General features: G+C 38.4%; 1 protein-coding gene across 1 annotated transcript; it reads right to left on the bottom strand.

The window, feature by feature from the left end:
* Positions 1 to 350: 350 nt before the first annotated feature.
* Positions 351 to 24,179, bottom strand: LOC109622350 (CLK4-associating serine/arginine rich protein). Its single transcript, XM_029878724.2, has 8 exons — positions 23,803 to 24,179; positions 13,073 to 13,170; positions 12,556 to 12,740; positions 2,611 to 4,051; positions 2,045 to 2,210; positions 1,484 to 1,574; positions 1,317 to 1,422; positions 351 to 1,256 (listed from the first exon to the last, which is right to left on the bottom strand). The coding sequence occupies exons 1-8, from the start codon at positions 23,905 to 23,907 to the stop codon at positions 581 to 583; spliced, it is 2,868 nt and encodes a 955-aa protein (XP_029734584.2). The 5' UTR covers positions 23,908 to 24,179; the 3' UTR covers positions 351 to 580.
* Between the last annotated feature and the right edge of the window lie 526 nt (positions 24,180 to 24,705).

Genomic DNA, 24,705 nt, shown 5'->3' with positions numbered 1-24,705 from the left:
TTGGAAATTCTTAACTGAGGGATCAAAATGAAATTAATTTTGGTGAATGAATTTTCTCACTTATTCATTCATTTTTCTGTCACTGACAATTTTCACTGCGAAATATAACTAGACCGTAACTTCCCATTATTCATCCAATCACCTCAAAAATTGTGTATAGTAGTTAATTAGAATTTTCCGACGTGCACATTCAGCTGACGATGAATGTGGCCAAACACGAATGAAAAAATTAAGATGTCAATCTTCACTTTCAACCTTTGAATTTTTTACACACTGGTCAGGACAAATAAATATTTAAAGCATGAGAACCCCTATGTAAGGCGGTTTCGGATAAAACTAAAAAGAACTAATTTTCCTGAAAAATAATGCAGATATATTTTCGCACATTAGCCGTATCACTTACGAAACCCCGCGTGCACTAAATTTTTGATATATTATGCAATACACGATGCTAAAAAGTTTTCAACAAGTAGTAGCTTTAAACGATTGAAACGTTCTGATTATATGGCAATAGAAAACGGTACGTGTTTGGAAATGGTGTACAGAATAAATGAACGACAGGAAACCACTATTTCGTATCTCAATAGTCAACCAACTTTTTCACTACCTTAGGCGATCTATTCCTGCGGTTGTTACCGGCACTAGTTTTGCTTCTTGATTTGGACCTCGACCTTCGCGTTCGAGAGCGTGATCGGCGGCGTTCCCGCGAAGCCGATCGCGATCTGCGTCGATAGTATCGACTGCCCTCGCCACGTGCATAGTCCCGGGAAGGTTTGGCACCGTAACGACCCCGATCGCGATCGCGGTCCCGATCACGATCCCGGTCACGGTCCCGAAACCTTTCCTGAGACCTCGATCGCGAGCGATATCGCGACCTGGTGACTGGAGCAGGACTGTGTCGCCTAGGGCGATCGTCATATCGCCTGCTAGTGCTAGGGGCAGCCGTACTACGGCTCCCGGCATTAGATCGACTACGGCTTCGAGAACGCCGTCTCATGGATCGAGTAATACTCGGAGATCTCGAAGCCTCTGCTTGGGCAAATCTCCGAAGCATGGGTTTTCGCTCGATCACGGCACTTGTGCTGAATCCTGACGACGTTGATGACGATGGCGGAATAGGTTTTGGTGGCGGAGACGGTTCCTTAGCCGGTGGTAATCGAGGCTCCTTGCCTTTTTCGTCATCAGAGCTGTCTGCAGACTTAGAAGGACTCTTTTCACTTTCTGGTGAACCGTATTTGTGACGTAGTTCTCGTTGCCTGCAGAGAAAATTGAATGTAATGTTGAGTGTGCAATATAACTAAGCAATGAGAATTTACCGTCTGCGCAACTTGAGGGCCAACTCTCGCATTTCATCCTCACGTTCCTGCTGTAGTTGTATTTGTCGCTCGACCTTTTCGATTTCAGCCTTTTTATCCGCTTTAACTGTAACATGAAAGAATTATTATAACGCATATTCGGTGTCATGAACCCTTTCGAAACGTACATTGCTTGTTCAGTAGAATTTGCATCTTGCGCTTCAGTCTGTCTCTTGGATTAAGAGACTTTGATGCAACGACAGAAGACGAACACGCTGCCTGAAATCATATTTGAACAAACAAGGTTATGCAAGGGTTTGCGCAGAATCGCGTTGCCTGAAGATCAACTGCAATTTTTTAACTCGGGTGTTTTACATTACCCATTTTCTTGTAACACAAAAATCCGAACGGTTCATAAAATACAACAAAAAATCCGTAGCACCGCGTATAATGATAACATAAGTAAAACTTTTACTTTAGTACCTAGTAAAATACTTTTTATAACAATTAAAACCACAACCTAAAAACAGTTCACAATCCCCAAAGCGTTGTCTTTTTCTCTTTTGAATTTTTGGAACAATTTTTAACCAATTCAAACATAAAAACTTGCACCCACTCCTATCTACGATAGTTGCGTGGAACCGTTCGTAGAAGAAGTAGCAGTGACAGTTGTCGTTGCCGCAGCAGTAGCAGTAGTAGTACTTGTGTGAGGTGAAGGGTCTAATGATATTTGAATTATTCTTACTGACTTTGGACTCAGATGGGCCGATCTCTGAACTACCACCTCCACCACCAAACCTTGATGACGACGAGGATGTGGAAGCAGCAGCACTAGGGCCACTTTCGAGCTTTTCCTGCTTGATGGTAATTCCTCCGGGGAGTAAACTACCCGGTGTCGTATCCGTCGTTTGTACACTGGAATGAAAGCATGCATGATAAGTAAAATCGCTCATTTGTTATACTCGAGAGACATTTGATTTTGAATATAATTTTGGATGGAATTTATCAGTACAGTATGTTTAGTTTAACAGATTCATCAGCCGGTATTACATCTCTCGCATTTTGTAATAATTTCCTCCCGATGAAGAAATTCACAACTGGTCTGAAAATACCGAATAACGTTTCATTGTACCGATAATTTGATTCCTTGCCTGAGGGTAATACCAAATGCGAGATCCGCAAATCACTTCGAATCAAACAAATAGTTTCTAACAAAATTCCACCGGTATAAACCTTAAGCCGAAAAACACCTCCAAACAGTCATTGAAATAGCAGGGGACTAGAACTGAAAACGTTTTACATCTTTCGGACTCACTTGCTAGACGATTCCGTCGCCGTCGGATCGCCACTTTTCCTCTGCTGCTGGTCTTCATCATCGGAGCTGCCGCTCGATAAGTCACTGTCGCTGGAACTTTGGCCGTCCCGTTTCCGGCCATAGTACCGTCGAATGGGTACCTCCGGTTCCGGTTCAATCAAAACTGGCGCTTTGGGGGAGGTTTCCTCTTTCTTAACCACTACGGGTGGTTCCTGGGACAAGGCGACGGTGGCTGGTTCCGGAGGCAGAGGAGGAGCAGAAACCGGTGGAACTATGGCAGGCGGAGGTTTTTCCGGTGGCTCTGTTTTGATTTGTGGTTTGCGTTCTAGTTGAACAGGCGGAACTGCTTTGGATCGGTTTGGACTGCTTCTGGAGGAATCGGAATCCGAGCTGGAAGGTTTCCGGGTTGTTTTGCGTGCTGGTGGAGAAGACGACGGTGAAGATGAACGAGTTTGTTTTCGTCGGCGATCACTCCGGTGTCCTCTGGATCGGGGCGAGCGCGATCCGGATCGAGAACGTCTTTTGTACTTGGAATATGTTCGTTTCTCTCTGGAACGACTACGTGATTTCCGCCGACGCCAGGTTCTTGAGGTGCTTCTGCTGCGGCTCCTGCTACGATCGCTGTAACTTCTCGATCGTCTCTGATATTGGGCCGGTTTTCTCTGTTCTTCATCTTTGGAGCTCATACTTTTCAGTTTTTCTAGGTTTTGTTTTACTTTTTGGGCATAGGAGCCACCTTTGGAGGTACTAGCTTCACCTTGACTGTCTTTCTTAAAACTAATGGATATCTTGGAGTGAGGCTGGAGTTCATCTTCTCCGCCGAATGAGGTAATGTAAGTGATTTTCCCTGAATTGACCGGCGACGGCGACCGGGAGCTGTCGTTTGGATCGTCGTAAGTCCTCGGAATAAGTTCCTCCTTCGCAGCATAACTTGGTGGACTGGTTGGTCTTCCGGCAAATTTCCTCTCCCTTTGTGCCCTTCGTTCCCGTCGACTTTTCCGCCCGCTGAACATTATTTTTTCCTGCTCTTCCTCGCGTGCCATCTTCAACGCTTCCGCCTCATCGGAATCTTTCGTGAGATAGGAATAGAAGTCGTTACTCTTCATTCCGTAATGCCTTCCGCATGCATTCATCTCGTGGGCCTGGGCATTTCCCACTTTGTTAATGTCAATCGATACGTCCATATCGAGATCCGAATCCGAGTCGCTCTTCATGCATTCGTCATACTTCGAAGTGGCGGTTGATTGCTCAATGGCTGTGATTGTTTGGCTGAAAGGTACGACACCGGACGTATCCGTGTCTTCATAGGTGTATCCTATGGCTACTCCGCCGGATGGCTTCTTTTTCGAGGACGAAGCTTTTTGTTCGGCCTCTACTTGTGCATTAACGCCAAACTGTTCTTCCAGATGCAACTGATGCAGGAATTTGTCCTCGCTTATTCCTGAAAGAGGTTAAGAAAGCGGTTACTCGAATGTTTTTTTATATTGGATTCAGGTCAGCGTGTTCTCAATAAATTAGGCCAAACCAAATCTTGCTTTCTCCTTAGGCGCCGTCCACAAATTACGTAACGCTCTAGGGGGAGGGGGAGTACGGCCGAGCGTTATGGCCCATACAAAAATTTTAGGATTTTCATACAAAAAAGCGTTACGAAGGAGGGAGGGGGGTCGAAAAATGTTGATTTTAGCGTTACATAATAAATGGATGCTGCCTTACTAATTAAAGAACAATTTTTATACGGCATTTCACCCCTAATTCTCTGAAATAATCCCTAATATTATCTCAGATTTTTTTAAGGGAATCGTTGGAATTTCTGGAAGAATATTCGAGGATGAAATTTGAGGATGAATTGCTGGACAAATCCTTTGACGAATTCCCGAAGGAATCCCTCGACATATCTTTGAATGGATTCCTTGTGCAATTTTCCAGAGAGTTCCAGAAGGAATTGAGGGTGGCTTCCCTGAAAGATTTTTCAGAGAAGTGTTAAGCAAATTCGGAAGAAATCGTGTTTAAATCTATGGGGCAGTTCTCGGAAAAGGTCCAGGAGGAATTCCCGGAGGAATATCTGCAGATCGAGGGAGTACTACCCCAAGGAAATTCTCAAAAGAGATCTTAGAGAAATCTTTGCAAAAATCTTTAGATTAATTCGCACAGGAAGTTCTGGACGAATCCTCGGTTTCAATGTTGAGAGAATCCTCGGATGAATTGCGGGGTGAATCCTTGGAAGAATTCCAAGCGTTTTTTTTTTTTTCCTGAAAACAATATTTGTAATATGGGTTTTGTTGAGAATTCTTCAGAGAAATTTCTGGGTGAACTCTCGTTAAAAAACCAAAGTACCTAAAAGCTTTTTATGAATTTCTTGATAAATCCGTCAAAGAACCCCATTAGGAATCCTTCAGAAGGGAACCCTGGAGGAATTCTTAAAAGCATTTCTGATAGAATCATGCAAGACATTTCTGAGAAAAAGTTACAGGATGAATTTTTGAAGGCATCCCTAGAAGTATTATTGGAGTTGTCAGAGGAATTTTTAGTGCAATTTTAAAGTAAGCGTCGCAGGAATTACAAGTAGAATCATTAGGGGAATTCCTGGGGGAATCCATGGAAGAATTCCACGGAAAACCTTCAGAAGTGTTGTGCACAGATGGAATGGTAGATGCCTATCTGCAAAAGGCGCCTATTGTTCGACAGTCGGCTCATTTCTATCTGCCGATAGTACAATGATGCCGTTTTTGCACATTCATCTTTGCACCCCACCAGAGTCGTCGATCGAGTCAACGACAGAACGCCATCAGCAGTAGCCGCCGCAAGATGCTGTTCTCGCGCGCCCATCGCTCGATTGGGCTTTTATTACGTTTATTGTAAATAGTGTGTTCGTTAATAAATGTATAGTTTTACTCGTGTTTATGTCCGCGTTTTAAGTAATTATTCGGCCATCAATCGCAAATCCCCCGGACGTAACAAGAAGTAATGCTGGTTGAATCACAGATGGAAGGCACAGAAGGATGAATTTCTGGAGGAATTCACATACACGCAGAAAAATGTCGCATATTTGAAACAAATGCATTACAACTTTGATTCAAATTCATTACTGTTTTTTAAATCAAAGCAAATCAATATTTGATGCTAATACTAAGCGACTTTGATTCTAAAATAAATGTATTAGAAACAAAGCCGTTGTTTCTTTGATTTAAAAAAAATAACTACTTTGAAATAAATATATCATTTTGCACAAGTTGATCCGCCGGCATTTTGTTTTCATTGTTAAAAAGTGACAAAATAAAAAACGAAATTGTCGAAAAAGAGGTCGTAAAATATTTTTTCAAACGTTTGATGCCTTTGTTGGTAAGTACAATGAAATGAAACTTGTTGTTTATTTCTAAAATTCATATCCTTCTAAATAACGGCTACACAGCTAACCAGTTCAGGATAATCGAGCGCAAGGAACTCGAGGAACTCACTCTGTAGTCGTTTCTACAGTCGTTCGTTGCCGTAATGGAGAAAATACCTGGTAAGCATCTACTGTTCATAAAATTATGTGTTCTAAGGAAACCCTTTTTGATTTACAGAATCTTCCTCCGCTATCCAGCGAATCTTCCGCCGAATCTGCGTCTGCAACTACGCCGCTTCTAGGAGAACGTGCCTCTGGAGCTGACCTACTGATACGCCGCTTCCACCCACCTCCACCGGCTATTGCTGATGCAACAAAAGGCAACTGCAAAAAATATAAAACTGAAAAATTCTAAAAACATTCATTAAGATTATGTAATTAGGAAAATATAGTAAATATTGTTCCTAAAAAGTTTTATCCAATCCTATTGGATTATCTGCTTTGATTGAATACGATCTTTTAACTAATGGGAGCATTTTGATCACATGCTCTCAGTATTTATAAGATCGCAATCAATTCAAAGCAGGTAATCCATTAAATACATATTTTTATGGTCTTTTTGAAGTATATTACTATCAAATAGTATTATTTTTAAAACAAAAAAAAACTGTTTTTGATTTAAAAATAAATAATTTTGAAATAAAGTACTAATATATTTGTTTCAATGAACATTAGTATTAGAATCAAATATTTTACACTTTGACAGCTGGACTTAAAAACAATAAAATAAATGCTTTGAAGCTAATACTCGCTGTTTTTGATTCAATAAAAATTGCACTTAGGCCGTGGATCAATGCTATTTTATTTTTGATTCAAAGTCGTTTTTTTTAGAATTTAAAATATATTTTTCTGCGTGTAGGAAATGATTGGATAAATTGTTGGAAGAATCCATGGAGTAATAAAACTTGAGAATTGCGAAATTTCTAGAGGAATGTTTAGCGATTTCCTGGAAAAAATCTCGAAAGAATTCCTGGAGTAGACGTGTGCATTGCCGCTTATTCCTGGATTTTTTATAGCAATTTATGAATGACATTTTTGGAGGTATATATTCCATGAAATCTTCTTCAGAAATTCTTATGGAGGACCCTCAAAAAATTTCACCAACTATTCTTCTAGAAAACCTTCCATGGTTAAGAAATTCCTCCATGGATTATTACAGAAATTTCTCCAATGATTTCTTCGAAAAAAATCCGAATGTTCCTTCAGAAATATTTTTTTAAAGATGCCATAATTTCCTCTATAAATTTTCCAAAGAATTTCTATATAGAGCCCCCTGAAATGGTTCCATTGATTTCTTTGAAATTCCGTAAGGTCAGGCAATAAAAATGTCCATTTTCAACCTCGCTGTCCCCTATGGCACACTTTTTGTATGGGACATCCTCTGAAATTTGAGTGTGGGTCACACTTTTCAGAATGCATCCCTTCTCAAAGCGTGACGAATTTCATAGACGTTCCCTTTTTAGAAATCACTCCAGGAATTCCATTTACAAAGTAATCCCAGATTTGTTTCAGTAATTGCTCCATCGGTTGCTTCGAAAACTCATTCAGGGCTTCTTCTATAAATTTCTTTATGGAGTGTCGCCAGAAAATTGTCCAGAAGTTTTTTCATTAATTCATAATGTTTTGATTCCAGATGATATTATTTCTGTGATTTCTGCATCAATTTATATAGAGATTCCTCCATGAGTGCCTCCGGGTATTTTACCAGAAATTCATCCTGGATGTGTTATAGGGGCTTTTACACGGATTTCTCAAGAAAGTCAGAAATTCCCTCAAAAACAAGTCCCAGAAAGTGTTAGGTAGGTAAATTCCTTTGGAAATTTCTCTAGAGCTTTTTCTAGGAACCTTCACAGAAGTTTAAGAATTTCTCTAGACATTCTTTCAGGGATTTCTTTAAAAACATTTCAAGAATTCCTCCGGGAATTCTTTCAGAAAATCCTCCATGAATTTTGGTAACAGATTTCTCTAGGATTTTTTTCCTTAATATTTAATAACTAGCTGACCCTACGTGGCTAGCCACGTTTTCGCAATTCCGAGAATTGTCTTAATGGCTTAATGTTAAAACGTTTGATTTGCGTTTTAAGTTTATCTTCAACTTAATTCAGAAACAATATTTATTCCTCTGAAGTGTTCTAGAATATCCTACTACCTCCTTCGTCTTTTTCTGGCAGGTTCGTCCGAATTCAATGCGATATGTTTCGTGGTAAATATTCGAGCATGTTATTGGTTTGATTCCTACGAAGAATGTTCGGGAATGTTAATGAATCTTCGATTTCATCTTCTGATTCTCAAAGGAATATTCCTCAAATTTATTCGCATTCGGAACAAATAGTTTCTAAATATTCCAATCGTTTTAAAAAATATTTGGTGATTGTATTTGTATTCATCTAAGAATGTTTTGAAATTTGTCAAAATCATACGTATCTTCATCTTCTTCTCCCATGAAAGTTCCAGAAATTTCGTAAAAGTCTAAAAATGAAGTTCAAGAACATTCAATTTATACGTCTCTTATTTCCTTCGAAATATATCCTAGAATATCTCTTTTCCTTGCTTCGGAAAGTTTGGAAATTTCTTCCAATTATGAAAAGAAAGCATATTTAATTAATTTCTCCGAAAAATGTTCTAGAATATTCTAGAAACTTGTTTTTCATCTTCTTGGCAAGCTCCAGAAGTTTTTTGTTATCTAATCAAAAATTCCATTATGCTTGGAAACCTCTCAAACATTTGTAAAAAAAAAGAAAAATCTTGAGCACTCGTGGAAAGTTCTGGAACAGTTTTTAAAACCTCATCTTCCTTCCAATTTTTATTTTTTTGCTTTTTCTTCTCCTTATTCTTTTTTCTCTAGTTCATACAATGCTATTTCCATCATACCACTTAACGTGAAATATATCAGTGAAACTTTGCTAAGCGTGACAGGAGGACAGATAGACAACTCCGGGTTTTATTTCACGCAGCCCTATTTTGATGCACCCGTTTTAGATCTTCTAACATAAATTAAGAAAAAAATTATCCATCAAGGAGATTCTTGAAACTTCTAGAATAACAATTGAGAAATCTTCTCCTCAGAAGCCAGTGTATCAATAAACATGTGAAACATTTAACTCAGCATTGGACTTATCAGAAGCGCCAGAATTTATTCTATCATGTATATACTTTTTAACCATAGCCAACTGTTGTAGGGTTTTTGTCAATTGAATGGGTGAATGTTCTAGAAATCGAAAACGCCTGAAAGTATACTTCCAAGTACACACCTCGAAAATTTAAGAAGTTTGATACTCCAGAACATTACAGAACGTTATTTTTTGTCTGAAACTTGCAGTAACTTCCAAATAGTTCTCGGAATTGTTAAGCATTTTGATGTTCCAGAACATTCCAGAATGTTCTTCTTATTATTATATCTGAAGAGTCCAATAACTTCCAGAAAGTTCTCGAAATCTCAAAAGTTTGATATAGCTATGGTGAAACATTTCAATGAAACATTTCAAAGCGTTACGGACAGACAACGCTGGGATTTTATATATATGATAAATCCTGATAGGAATTTTATCAAGGGTTTCTGAGGGAGAGTTTCTAGAAAACTCCCTGGGATTCTTCATATAATCCTCCAGGGATTCGCTTAAGAATACCTCCAGGGATTTCTGCTAGAATTAGATAGACAATTTATCCAAAAATTTCTCCAAGGATTTTTTTTAGAAATTCCTCCATGGATTCCATCTAAAACTAACTCAGGAATTCCTTCATAAATTTAGTGATATTATTCTGAAGATTCCTGGAGAATGATTTGGAACCTCATTTGGAACAAATCCTGGAAGAACTCCCGAAGATACTGATATATTCTGAAGATTCCTGGAGAATGATTTGGAACCTCATTTGGAACAAATCCTGGAAGAACTCCCGAAGATACTTCTGGAGGAATTCTTGAACGAATTTCTAGCAAAATGTCTGAAAGTTATTAGGTATATAGAAATCTCTGAAATAATTTCTCTAGGGGAAAGACTAGTTTACTAATTTCAATGACAGTTTGGGAACATTTTTTTCCTTCGTTCTGACTGTGGAACGACACTTATGAAGTGACACTTATGTTATGTGATGATATCCTAGAGTTGGATTTAATAAACAAAACTTTTATGATAATTCTCTTTTTCAATAAAAGATACGATTTATTAAAAATGAACTATTATTTCCTTAAGCTATTGCCTAGCTTTAGGCGTTACTCGTGGTTTGGGGGGTTTTAATCCTAAAATACCTCAAAAAGTACATAACTTGTAAGAATTTTGACAACATATTCGAAATAAGCGATCCCGAATTCAGTAAGTAAGGGTATTTTCAACATCAACGAACATGATCAATGTTACCCAAAATCAACAAAATAAAAATAAATAGCTTCAAAAGCGTATTTAAACATATTTTAAAGTTTCACAATACTATTTCGAGTAGCTTAACACATACTCAGAGGGCCAGTACTTGTTTTAAGAATATAAAGTATGTTACTTGCTTTTACAAGAGAATTATTCAAGAAAGATCGAAAATTGCGATCAATGTTAGCCCGGATTACGGTAGATGGTAGATACACGGTTAGCAACGTACACTATCCAATTATTGTAATTGTAATTGTAATTGCTCAGTCCACATCCAGGCCGACAACTGTCAGCCCATCTGCTTGTAGGCAGATGTGGACCTACTAAGCCTCCCCCGTTAACATGTCCTACACCGAATTAGCACACCGGGATCTTCCACAGGCAGGCGCTGGCGTTACCAGTCCCAACAAGTGTCAGATACATTAAATAGATGGGGTAGAGGATATAGGAAGATGTGAGAATAGGATGGGAAGAGGCAGAAATGAAGAGATAGTAGAGAGGATTCGATTTTGTTGCTGAAACGAGAAAAAAAAAGAATGATAAAGAACATTAGCGATATGTTCATAGATTTTGATTTGGTCGATAATTTCTCATCTATTTTGTTTCCATATCGTTGCATCGGTGACCATTTTCATCGCCTTTCTAGTTTTTGTTAGGGCCATCTCGCGTTTTTTCATCATGTCCTCTTTGCCGGTTGGCGACGTTCGGGATGTAAGTAGAAAAGCATGCATTTAATATGATTAGTACGACAGTAGTTGTGATTGCTCAGTGCTTCCAGCCCATTTGTCTGCAGTACATATCAGGCATCCCGTTTCAAGTCCTACACAGAATTAGAAACCCGGATCTTCCACAGACAGTCCTAACTAGTGTCAGATAAGTTCAATTGAGGATAGGAAGCGGTAAAATGAGAAGACAGTAGAGAAGGTTTGGTTCATTGGTAGCTGTGTTCATGTGATGTTTGTCTGACCTTTAAAAACTATTTTCCGTAAGTGTTTAACTCTCCACCCCAAATTTAATACCGGAAAAATATCTGATCAGATGTATAGTTTGGCAATTCTTTGTCCACATTGAAATGCTTTTGTAATACATCTTTTATCAAGAAGGAATAAAGTTGTTTACTGTTATAAAATAATTCAGTTAAAGGACAGCTAATGTATTGTAATCCAGAATAAACCTACATAAAATGTCTCAATAAAAAGTTAACTCTAGTTCAACTAACTACACAAACTAAAAAGTGTTATTATATTTTGCCAATGATTTCATCCTAATCTTGACCCTAACATAGTTATGCGCTTAGTGTAAGTGGACGCCGCTTATGATTTTGGTTGGACAATGACCAAAAATAGTGTTGTTTCGACAATAGTCACATACTATGCCCTACGACATTGACGATTCTATTGTCTATGGCTCACCTATTTCGTGCCACCCAGCAGGGACTTGGTCTGGTACCCAATTCAGTATATGCTCCACGTAATGTACCGCACCTCTTTTGATTTGTGATATATTACGCGGAACATTATTCTCTTCATTCGGATAGCGGCTATGTAACCCATTGGATTAAAAGCCTCCATCAAACATGAAGCGATTAATCGGAGACTGAAGACTCTATACCAAATTTGGCTCAGAGACAGGTAATCAGTGAGGTCTGTTTTTCTCGTTTGTCAGAGACGATTGATACGTATTAAGACAAACTTTCCACTGCATCTGCCAGCAATAATCGGTGATCGATCAACATTCTGAGTACCCCAATTTACACAAGAATGCCAAGGATCACCGCTCATGCTTTACAATACAGTTGGAAAAACTAGAACAACACCTGGCCACAATGATGCATAAAGCACTAAAGCGGACCGGAAGTGTTGGTGAGCCAGCCCCCACCAGCAACGTACACTATCCAATTATGTAGAAAAAAAACCATGTCAATTGATATGAATTTGGCTGAGTTGTATCGGAAAGTGTCCTAAATAAGCCTCCCTGTCCAAATTGCTAGAAGCCCTACTTTTGTCTCTTACGAACTTTGACCCACTATATCTTGTTGCCAGGTTTACATCGAATTATACAAAGTCGAGTTGTGGAGAACGTACTAGTCGTACTCGCTTCAAGTGATTGAGAACCGCTGACCCTCTTTCGTTGGGTGTACATTCCCACACGCACACTTCCGGCGCACCCCACTGAACCAATCATGGATACATAGTTACCCACCGAGAAACTCGTTCTGTGCGAGAACGCGATACCGTTCGTAGTTCATGGAACGTTCCTCCATGTCCAGCACGTCGTCTTCCGCCGGTTGATCCGGTTTGGCCGTTGGCAGCGCCGGAATGTAATCCAGATGGGCCCGCACATCAAACCGATCGATCAAATTGTCCTTTTGACCTTGCCACGGCATCCTGCAACAGGACGAACAACCAACAAATTAATCAACGAGTCGATTATGGAGCCCACGACGGCGTGCGCGAATTTCTGGTCCGCTTGTTAGTCATTGTGCAATCAAACCCTATTTTCTTCAACTTGTATTGTTATACACCCGAGGAGGAAACTGGTTTCAGCGAGAAAATAGGGTCCGACTCGAACTATGGCCGTCGTTAGCGAGCGCAGTTTTATGTAACGAAAAGGGGTCACAACAGGAAAAGCATCGTTTGTGGGACAATCATAGAGGTGAGTAAGTATGTAGTTATATGTAGAACAAAAGCAGGTATTTTGCTTTCGAAATATCACTTGCATGATGGCCGGATTCTCGGCAGCTGCCGCTACGCTCGCCTCCAGGTGGATCTTGCATTTGCGACCGTGAACTTGAAGAAACTGCGTCGGGTCGGCTTTCTGGAAAGGATAAACAGAACGGTTATTATTGCAGATTAGATTTTTTTTTATTACATTCAATTTTAGGAAAACACGGTCAAAATATTAGGCAAACACTGATAATTTATGTGTGACTTCAAACAATATTCTGTCAGAAAAAAAGATATGTATGAAAACATGAAACGAATTCTTGGTAAATTACACTCATCCTTACACTCATCGCGTGGAGAGTCGCCTTCATAGCTTTCCTAGGACTTCGGTATGCGAATGCGATCCTTACTTTTTTCGGAAAACTTTTAAGATAAAATTACAAGATAAAAGTACTTTATACGCAGTTTTTTGATAGCATGTTACTGAGCTGAGAGTACAGCAGCTTCATAGCTCCACAAATGTCGATGTAAACTGTTTCCAGAATCTACTTCGCAACATTTCCTTGCTTTATGAACGGTAGTATTGACCTTTAAGGACAGACTTGTTAGAATCCCAAGATGGCCGCCACAATGGTCGACTATGACACCTACTCACGATTTCGAGGGCACAAATCTCTTCGTAAACAAAACCAGCGCATTTCATCTTCTTATTTTAAGCTAATTACAAATGAGCAAGAACAGAATAATAAAATGCACTGTTGTTTGAAGCTTGCTTCTTGAGATTTGTGCGTTTTAAGTTCTCATGCATTCTTGAAGCGGGATTTCAAGACGTTTGTCCTTAAAGAAACACAAACCTTACACGCTTCGAACATTACTCATCAAACGATATTCTTGTCATATGATCTTTCTTGACTTGCTTAACCCATCCTTTTGTTCTAAATCTTCAGATTTGTCAGATCAGAACATAACAGATCTGAGGATGTATTGGCTTTGTCGAATTTGAATAATCCATTCTTACGAGATCCAGCAGCGAAATCATTCCCAGCGACGTTTACTACTTTGCCTCTAAGGGGCGATTTCTTCACCCTGGCTTAAGCGTTAAGCCAGGTTTAACTGTATGGGTTAAGCCCTTAGGGCCGATTTCTTCACCTACCCGGCTTAACGACGTAAGCCTGGTTTATCTTAAACCACACTTAAAGTTAAGCCTAATTCTTAAGTCAGGTTTAAATATTTGCATTTCTTCACACCGGTTTAGCAAATAAAGGCGACGGCTTACGCTAAGCCAAGCTTAACGAAATTTACCATATCATTCCAGTGACTTTCCAATGGAAACGTCATTTTAAGCCGCCGATATTTTGAAATGCCCGTTATATGCAGTATGGAGTAACAACAACAAAACATCCGCTGAAATTTTAGCAGGAAAAGCGGAATCGCTCGGTAATTTTTTCGGATACAGAAGGAAATTAACAATAATGATCTACCTAGACTGTTGATGTTTTACCCAACGCTAGTATCGATGATCTACGATTTAGTACCTATTACATATGATCGTTCCACAACATTTGGTGTTCGAATTTGCCTCTAATTATACAAAGTTGGAGTGCCACGTTGCAGAAAAGGCGTTGCAATGTTGATTTTATGTTGTGATATCCATAATCGCCGAAAGTTGCATGTTGCAGTAGTGAGTTTTTGAAAATGTGTTTGTCGTGAGATGCTCCAGTGTTCAGACCATTTTTCGAATATGTTTAAAATTATGAACTGTGTACATTCAATGAAAGCCACAGCAAAGTTCAAGTTACACTAGAAACTGAAATCCCTTAATAGAAACAGTTTATTCTACATTTATTCCATTCGTTGATGTTTTTAATACTTTATTTTAAAAATGTTTAAGGGATTTCCTTGCAGAAACGAAGAATCCACCTTCTCACCATACAAAAATTCAGCTCATTACAACAAATCTAGTACTTCACCGATCGTGTCGTATTAATATTCATCATGAAAAAAATGGGATTAAATGTGCGCTTTAAAAATCGAGTTTTGCAACGACTTGCAAAATATTTTTGCAATGAAAAACAAATCACTAGAATATGATCATTTCTATCAGTACCATCATGCTTCGCGGTGGTTCGATGGGAAAAGTCATGTCTTCTATCATGCTAGACACTAAATTTTGATCAAGCAAAACCGTGACAATTTAGCAAGCTCTTGCCGTGACAACTCGGGTTGTGGATCAAACAATTGCATTATGATTCATTATACAACCGAAATCAGTTGCATTATGAATCATATTGCAATTGTTTGGTATAGTACGATAAACTAGTCCGTTGTGATATGGCAAGTATAAATAAAATATAAATAAGGGCCCATATAGCCGAGGCGGTAAACGCACGGGTATTCAGCATGACCATGCTGAGGGTGACGGGTTCGATTCCCGGTCGGTCCAGGATCTTTTCGTAAAGGAAATTTCCTTGACTTCCTTGGGCATAGAGTATCTTCGTGCCTGCCACACGATATACGCATGCAAAATGGTCATTGGCAGAGGAAGCTCTCAGTTAATAACTGTGGAAGTGCTCATAGAACACTAAGCTGAGAAGCAGGCTTTGTCCAAATGAGGACGTTACGCCAAGAAGAGAGAGAGAAATAAAATTTCATAGTGCTGAGTTGCAAAACAGATATTTAAAATCCACTTGCGTCGTATTTTTGGCAGTTTTGTTCTCTTCGTCACGGGAGGTTTTTAGAAACCTATTGAGCTCAAAGTTGGCCTCAAATCCTTCCAAAGTAAGATGAATGGTATGGCAATGTATCATGCATTTTGGCCGACAAAAAACTCCCACGACGGAGAGGACAAACCTGCCAATAATATCCAACGTCACCCTATTAGGTATTCAAAATAAGTCATGTTTAGAAGTACACCACGAATAAAACTTTTTATATTTAGAATTATGAGTCAAAATGTTGAATATTCGATGGGCTAAACGTTTTTTGAACTAAGTTTTTATAAAAAAACCCGATTTAATCCACCTATGGTGAACAGAACCCTTCTTACACTTATTAAAACTATTGTTGTATTATTTGTATTCAACATATTTATTTTGTGTGATGGACCAAAAGTTCTAGAAAATATTGTGGATTTGGCATCTAGTGGATTGGTTTCCAAAATAGCATCATGGACCATGGACTAAACTACCAGAAATGCCAGACACCTTCTAGAATCTTGTATGAAATGTTTAAAAAATAGCTTACATATTCTGGAATATTGTATCTTTTGTTAACTGCCAAAAGATCTTGAATCGATTAATGGATAAGAAAATCAGCGAGATATACTTTGTCTAATATCTCTTGATCAGTCGACTAAATTAGCTCCGAAGTACTTGGTATCCATGGTGATGGTGTAAAAAACTTGGCAAAAAGGACAAAAATTATATATCTACTATGTTAATCAGTTTTGGAATTAGCTGGTTATTTTGGCTGTCCAGTTCTTGCTTTTTTCCCACAAAATTATATTATTTTGTTATTCATAATTTTATAGAAAACCATAACCTGCTAGTATACACTTTATATGAGGTCAGCATTATAGCAGTATTTATTGAACAATAATTTCCCATAGACTAGTCAAAAGCTCATGCAAACGAATATAATAATAAAAAAAGGAATTTATTGAAATACTCCTCGAAAGATTTCTCAGTAACCAAATGTCCAATCGAAATAAAATTTCAGGGCCTTCTACAAGGATACTGGAGCTTTCGTAAGGTGCTAAGAGAACCCAAATCGGTTGACAGACGGCTGAGATATTTATTATGATACACTTGGTCAAAAATCTCAAAAAGTTTAGTTGAATAACTCCTAAGTACTTTTCGAAAGATATCTCGGTAACCAAATGTCCAATCGAAATAAAATTTCAGAGCGTTTTACTACGATATTGTAGCTTTCATTTGCTGCCAAGAGAACTTAAATCGGTTGACAGACGGCTGAGATATTCATCAATATGCGAAATGTCAAAAATCTCTCAAAAAGCTAACCTATATTATTTCAAAGTACTCTTCGAAAGATATCTCGGTAACCAAATGTCCAATCGAAATAAAATTTCTGGGCGATCTACTAGGATGCTGTAGCTTTCATTTGGTGCCAAGAGAACCAAAATCGATTAACAAACGGCCGAAATATTTATTATGATACACTTGGTCAAAAATCTTAAAAAGTTTAGATGTATGACTCATAAGTACTCTTCGAGAGATATCTCGGTAACCAAACGTCTAACCGAAAAAAAATTCAATAGCGTTCTACTAGGATGTAGTAGCTTTCATTTGCTTCCAAGAGAACTCAAATCAGTTGACAGACGGCTGAGAAACGTGCGTGACTTTTTTTTGTAACGCACATACACACACACACATACACACATACACACACACATACAGACATTTGCTCAGTTCGTCGAGCTGAGTTCATTGGTATATGAGACTCGGCCCTCCGGGCCTCGGATCGAAAGTCGGTTTTTCGAGCGATATTTATACCCTTCTTATGGGTGTAAGAAGGGTAAAAAGGCTTTTCCTACATACATTCAATGATATTTTTGCTACTGTTTATTAAGCTCAAATATTACAAAGAGATAGTAGCTTTTATGTATTTGATGCAATTGCATTTTCATGTATAACTAACTTGTGTAACCAAATATGATCATAAAAAATCTGTTGACAAACGGCTGAGAAATGTATTATGATACATTTTATCAAAAATCTCTCAAAAGCTTAAATTTCATTACTCCTTAGTACTCGTGGAAAGATATCTCAGAAACAAAATGTCCAAACGGCATGAAATTTAATAGCATACTACTTGGATGCTGTAGCTTTCATTTGATGCTGAGAGAACTCAAATCGATTGACACACGGCTGATTCATTTATTATGAAGCATTTTGTCAAAGACCTCTTAAAAAGTTAAGTTGTATTACTCCAAAGTACTCCCCGAAAGATATCTCGGTTACAAAATGTCCAATCGGAATGAAATTCAAAAGCGTTCTTCTAGGGTGCAGTAGCTTTCGTTTCGAGCCTTAAGAACCCGATTCGGTTGATAGACGGCTGAGAAATTTATGGTGATACACTTTGTCAAAAATATCTAAAATAATTAAGTTGTACTACTCCCTAGCACTCTTTGAAAGATATCTCGGTAACCGAACGTCCAATCAAAATAAAATTCAATAGCGTTCTACTAGGATGTAGTAGCTTTCATTTGCTTCCAAGAGAACTCAAATCGGTCAACAGACGGCTGAGAACCGTGAGTGACATTTTTTTGTAACATACATACACACACACACACACACACACACACACACACATACACATACACGCACATACAGACATTTGCTCAATTCGTCGAGCTAAGTTAATTGGTATATGTGACTCGGCCCTGCGGGCCTCGGATCGAAAGTCGGTTTTCCAAGCGGTATTTATACCCTTCTTATGGGTGTAAGAAGGGTAAAACAGTGTATAAAAAGGTATTAGAAGATTTTTTTTTGAGTGTCATCCTAAGTTTGTTTATAAAAAATATAATATCTCTTGAACCATCAAAGACGAAAATGTTTATTGTGACCCGAAATTATGGAAGGACCGGGTTAAAATAAATACAAGCTTCAATGCAAACGTACTTTCGACTTTCAAATCAGTATGACAAATTTCTAAAACTATCAACACGGTGCTTAAAGTGTAGAATTAGCATAAGTTAAAATACACATAAATACAAACAAAAAAAAACACGGTGCCTTTTTGAAGGCTTTCAATCTAATGTAAAAACTTGATTGTCCCAAACCCGATGTGAATATTTTAGTTTGACGACCCGCCGGCTATAGATTATCATTTTCTTTATCATCGTCTCCATCCGTAACCAAACGTTTTACAATTTTATCGTTCATAAGTGTATAGGTTTCTTAAAAAAATATTTTCTGCCGTTTCAAAAATTTATTTATGAAGCAGGTGAAGAAACCCAAACTCTGCAATTTGCGGTTTAAGCCTGGCTTAGCGCTGCTAAGCCACCTCAGAGCACCGCTTAAAATAAGCCACACTTAACGTAAACCGTAGCTTTATTAAACCGGGTTTAGTGGTTAAGCCGAGGTGAAGAAATTGAAAAAAAGTTAAGCCCGGCTTAAAATGTTGCTAAGCCTGGTTTAAAATTTAAGCCCGGGTGAGCCTCTATCGCCCTAAGGGCCGATTTTTTCACCTACCCGGCTTAACGACGTAAGCCTGGTTTATCTTAAACCACACTTAAAGTTAAGCCAAATTCTTAAGCCAGGTTTAAATATTTGCATTTCTTCACACCGGTTTAGCAAATAAAGGCGACGGCTTACGCTAAGCCAAGCTTAACGAAATTTCCCATATCATTCCAGTGACTTTCCAATGGAAACGTCATTTTAAGCCGCCGATATTTTGAAACGCCCGTTATATGCAGTAGGGAGTAACAACAACAAAACATCCGCTGAAATTTTAGCAGGAAAAGCGGAATCGCTCGGTATTTTTTTTTCGGATACAGAAGGAAATTAACAATAATGATCTACCTAGACGGTTGATGTTTTACCCAACGCTAGTATCGAAGATCTACGAATTAGTACCTACTACATATGATCGTTCCACAACATTTGGTGTTCGAATTTGCCTCTCATTGTACAAAGTTGGAGTGCCACATTGCAGAAAAGGCGTTGCAATGTTGATTTTATGTTTCGCCTTCGAATAAAGTTGCATTTCGATAGTGAGTTTTTGAAAATGTGTTTGTCGTGAGATGTTACAGAGTTCAGACCATTTTTCGAATATGTTTAAAATTATGAACTGTGTATGTACATTCAATGAAAGCCACAGCGAAGTTTAAGTTACACTAGAAACTGAAATTCCTTAATAGAAACAGTTTATTCTACTTTTATTCCATTCGTTGGTGTTTTTAATACTTTATTTTAAAAATGTTTGGGTGCCGTTCACAAAGCTCTAAAGAAAAGGAAAATATGGTCGTGCGGTACGGCCCATGCAAAAAATTTAGGATTTTAATATAAAAATTCGTTAATACGATGCACGCTGCCTTCTACTAAAATATGAAACGGAACGTTTTTTTGCAGTGCTGAAATAGTTATTTATGCCACAATTTGCAAAAATGATGATTTTTTTCAGCACGAGTTGTACATTTATCCAACCAGGCTTGCCGAACGAGTGCTGAAAAAATCGAGTTTTGCAACGTGTTGCATACAAAGTTATTTTTTGTAATTACGAAAAACACCCATCAATTACAACCTTAACAGCACATTCTGAGAAAACATGCAAGCGGGCTTCCACGTGTATTAGCCGTCTTAGCCTATTATCCGTTCAAGTAGGCGTTTCACTAGGCCTACAGACCAGGACAGACCGAGATGGCTGTCACAAATTTTCAAACTTCCGTCCAGTTCAGTCTGGCACTTTTTCTTCTAAGAGGAGAAATTTTTGGAAGAAATAATACAGCAAGTGACCGAAAGGACGTGCGCGGACATAAAATTGATAGATTTCCGGCATATTAACTTTGTTAACTATGATAAATTAAGCCAAACTAGGAGCAAATTGTGCAGTCAAGCAACAGTGCCGAAAAGTACTACTTTTCGGCACACTTAAGAGTGCCAAAAAGTAGTACTTTTCGGCACACTTTTTAAAGTTTGGTTGGAAAAGTAGGCCAATTCGCTGCCTTTTCACCGATTGAAAATTAAGCACTTTCGAAACGTAATTACAAAAATGTAATTTCGACCTACCTAGATTCAATGTCATCGAATATCCTCAAAAAAGGCAATAGGACACAATCTGTGAAGCACTAGATTTGTAGTAATGAGCTAAATTGTTGTATGGTAAGAAGTGTAATTCTCCGTTTCTTCAAGGAAATCGTGCAAAAAGCGTGGGTATTATGATTCCTTGCTTAATTTGATGCTGTTTGAGCAAAACTTTGAAAAACTGTACTGATTAAGGGACAAGAAATAGCCAAAACAACAACACAGTTTTCTAAAGTTTTGCTCAAACAGCATCAAATTAGGCAAGGAACCATAATACCCACGCTTTTTGCACGATTTCCTTGCAGAAATGGAGAATTCACCTTTTCACCATACAAAAATTCAGCTCATTACTACAAATATAGTACTTCACCGATCGTGTCCTATTAATATCACTAGTTTACAAAATAAAATGAAAGCCGTGCAGAAGTCAACGATAAAAATTTTTGAAGCCTAATTTAGCACTGATTTCGAAACCGTGCTTCAAAAATGTTTAAGTAGAACAGTTTTTGAGTTTTAGCTTAATATTGAGTTCCACAACTTTTTAAAATATGGAATTTAATTTAATTCAAATATCGTGCGTTTCGTTCAACCAATTTTAAATCTTTATCCATAAATTAAAAGCTGAATATAATACCATTCGAACATCTGAATGCAGGTTTAGCATCAGATTGATGAAATTCAAGATATTGGCGAGTTTTGGGGACGATCTCCTTAAATTTTAGCAAAATTTCCAAAAATATTTGAAGAAATGTATTTTTTTTTCAATAAGAAAATAACAATTTAAAAATTCTTTCTCAACGTTTATCTAACATGTCATATGTAGGCAAGTTACAGTAAAAAATTCAGCTCAATCGGAGCATTGATAACGGAGAATGAGATATGTGAAGTGAGCGACTTTGCTTAAAAATAGAACAAAAATCGATTCCAAATCATCAACCTTGTATTGATGATTGCATGAATTTTTAGACTATTTATGGAAAGTCGAAAATTTTTTCGCTCTACTGTAATTTTTTTCCTTCGCGTTTTCGAACTCAGGGCATGATTCTACACCAAAAATTATCATCAGCTTACCGAGTTCAAAAATGCTGTAAACTAGTGCATTCATCATGAAAAAAATGGGATTAAAAGCACCGACGAACCGACGTGACAGCTAGAACAAATAAATTCAAATTTGTTGCCCGCGACGCCATGATGAAAAATAGCCGAACACTATCGCCACCTCTATAACGGCTCGCGATGATTTGATAGCTCGACACCGAACCCCCGTGTGTTCATATGGGAAACGGTTCGCGTCTGCGCTGATTTGACAGAAGCGATCGCTCGCTTCGGTGGTGGACCGTTAAATTTGGGGGGGGGACACTTTTGAATCGCCACTGTCACGTCGGTTCGTCGGTGTTAAAAGTGCGCTTAAAAAATCGAGTTTTGCAATGAGTTGCAAAACATTTTTGCAATGAAAAACAAATCACTAGAATATGATCGTTTCTATCAGTACCATCATGCTTCGCGGTGGTTCGATGGGAATAGTCATGTGTTCCATCATGCTAGTACCAAGCTGTACCATAACCGTGATGTTTGAGTGTCATCCTAAGTTTGTTTGTAAAAAAAAATAATGTCTCTTGAACCATAAGAGACAAAAATGTTTATTGTGACCTGAAATTATGGAAGGACCGGGTTAAAATAAATAGAAACTTCAATGCAGGGGTGGGAACACTCACTTGCAACGAGTTGCATTCACTTGCTATTTTCTCAGCTCAGGAGCGTGCAATCAAGAAGCGATGTATGGGAGACTTTTGCCTTGTGATTTTGTCTAAAACTTTGTCGAATAGAGTAGAGGTCTCACACGAATCCCAAGGTCGTGACAGAGCAGTGAAAGCGACTCTCCACGAGGTGAGAGCAACTTACATTCACCTCTTGGAGAGTTGCCTTCTCAGCTCCCTCGCGACTTTGGTATGCGTGTGCGACCTCTACTCTATTCGACAAAGTTTTAGACGAAATCACAAGGTAAAAGTCGTCCATACATCATTTCTTGATTGCACGCTTCTGAGTTGAGAAAACTGCAAGTGAATGTAACTCTTTCCAAGTGAGTGTTCCCATCCTTGCTTCAATGCAAATGTACTTTCGACTTCCAAATCAGTATGACAAATTTCCAAAACTATCAACACGGTGCCTTTTTGAAGGCTTTCAATCTAATGTAAAAACTTGATTGTCCCAAACTCTATGTGAATATTTTATATTGACGACCCGCCGGCTATAGGTTATCATTTTCTTTATCATCGTCTCCATCCGTAACCAAATGTTTTACAATTTTATCGTTCCTAAGTGTACATGTTTCTTAAAAAATATTTTCTGCCGTTTCAAAAATTTATTTATGAAGCAGGTGAAGAAACCCAAACTCTGCAATTTGCGGCCTAATCCTGGCTTAGCGCTGCTAAGCCACCCCAGAGCACCGCTTAAAATAAGCCACACTTAACGTAAACCGTAGCTTTATTAAACCGGGTTTAGTGGTTAAGCCGAGGTGAAGAAATTGAAAAAAAGTTAAGCCCGGCTTAAAATGTTGCTAAGCCTGGTTTAAAATTTAAGCCCGGGTGAAGAAATCGGCCCTAAGTAGTGTCGTTTTCCTATCCTCAAATATACATACATTTTCAGCAAGTATAAATTCTCGAATAGATTGGCCGATTTAGCTTGTAATTTGTAGAGAATAACAGAAATAGCTATTTTTACAAATTTCCATATTGATTTTGGTCATAAATACTTTGCAATTTCAATATTCAGTTTCAACAGATGTGAAAAGTGAAGTTACGAGACACCACTGCCGGCGGTTTTTTGAGCAAATTTACTCTGGAATAGGCAGATCTTTTTTGAAAAAAAAAATAAAATATTACAGTGAAGTTTCAATTTTGACCGTGTTTTCCTTGTTGCACCCCACTACGCGTCCGCCGCAAGGATGCGACAACTGCTCATAAAATGCAAAGGCAAAAAGATAGAAAAAAAAAACAAACTGGTTCCGACTACAAACGCACTATTCTCTCGTAGAAATCCTGCCGCCTCTCGGCCCGCTTCCGGTAATCGACCAGCATCCCGCGGATCTTCTTCTCCTGTTTACGTGCCTCGTGCCACATTTTCATTTGTGTATCAGACTTTTTTTTTATTGCTTCACGGCAGACAGAAAAAAAAAATTGCGTGCAATTCGCAAACACCAAAATATCACTTCATTAACGACAGAATACCCGTCAAATTTTAGCGTAACCGGCACGAAAGTAATTAATGCACTAGTTGAACGAACGATTGAACACTTTTCCGATGTAATTCGCAATGAAATTGAAATTTTCGCGTAAACTGAAAACAACCGCACCGCACCGCTTTGCAACCATTTTTGATGAGCGGCTTCGGTTTTTCGGTTCGTTTTCAGCCGACTTTCGTGTTTGTACGATCTGTCAAAGTTCGGTTTGTTTCGCTGCGACGCGCGCCGGTAGTGGGGTTAGCTCGGCAACGGCTACCCGACGCGAAGCCTACCCTTTGGAAGTGCTGCCAATTTTACTGCTCACGCTAAAACCACATACATAAACAGACGTCACACTTTACCATAGGGCACTGCACTGTTATGATTTTGTATGGGATTTTGACGTTTCTTGGCATTGTTGTTTTCAAAATTTCTGTAAGAGTGAAAGAGAAGGAGAGAATTTCATGCAGTGCCCTATATTACTACAAAAAAGTAATGATTTTATGTGTGACAACACATAGGGGAATTCAGGTATTTTGGACAAACCGTTACTATAGATAGTAGAGTAAACATAGATCCGTGTTGATGAATCCGTTGTATCCAAACGAACTGTCAAAATCTGTATCCAAAACGAGCATGACGTCACGATTTGAACAGCATCAATGGAGCGCATGACGTCATGTTCAACTGTCGCACTCTTGAA

This window comes from Aedes albopictus, chromosome 3, assembly GCF_035046485.1.
Source record: "Aedes albopictus strain Foshan chromosome 3, AalbF5, whole genome shotgun sequence".
Classification (NCBI taxonomy): Eukaryota; Metazoa; Arthropoda; class Insecta; order Diptera; family Culicidae; genus Aedes; species Aedes albopictus.
This window is presented reverse-complemented; position numbering and strand designations above follow the sequence as displayed.

What these genes read in the sequence shown, in the direction of transcription:
- LOC109622350 (XM_029878724.2), bottom strand. Translation starts at nt 23,907, where the DNA reads ATGAAAATGTGGCACGAGGCACGTAAACAGGAGAAGAAGATCCGCGGG. An exon ending in AGGATTTCTACGAGAGAATA is followed by an intron (nt 13,171 to 23,802) that starts GTGCGTTTGTAG and finishes TATCCTTTCCAG; the next exon opens with AAAGCCGACCCGACGCAGTT. An exon ending in GCCCTCAAGTTGCGCAGACG is followed by an intron (nt 1,257 to 1,316) that starts GTAAATTCTCAT and finishes TTTTCTCTGCAG; the next exon opens with GCAACGAGAACTACGTCACA.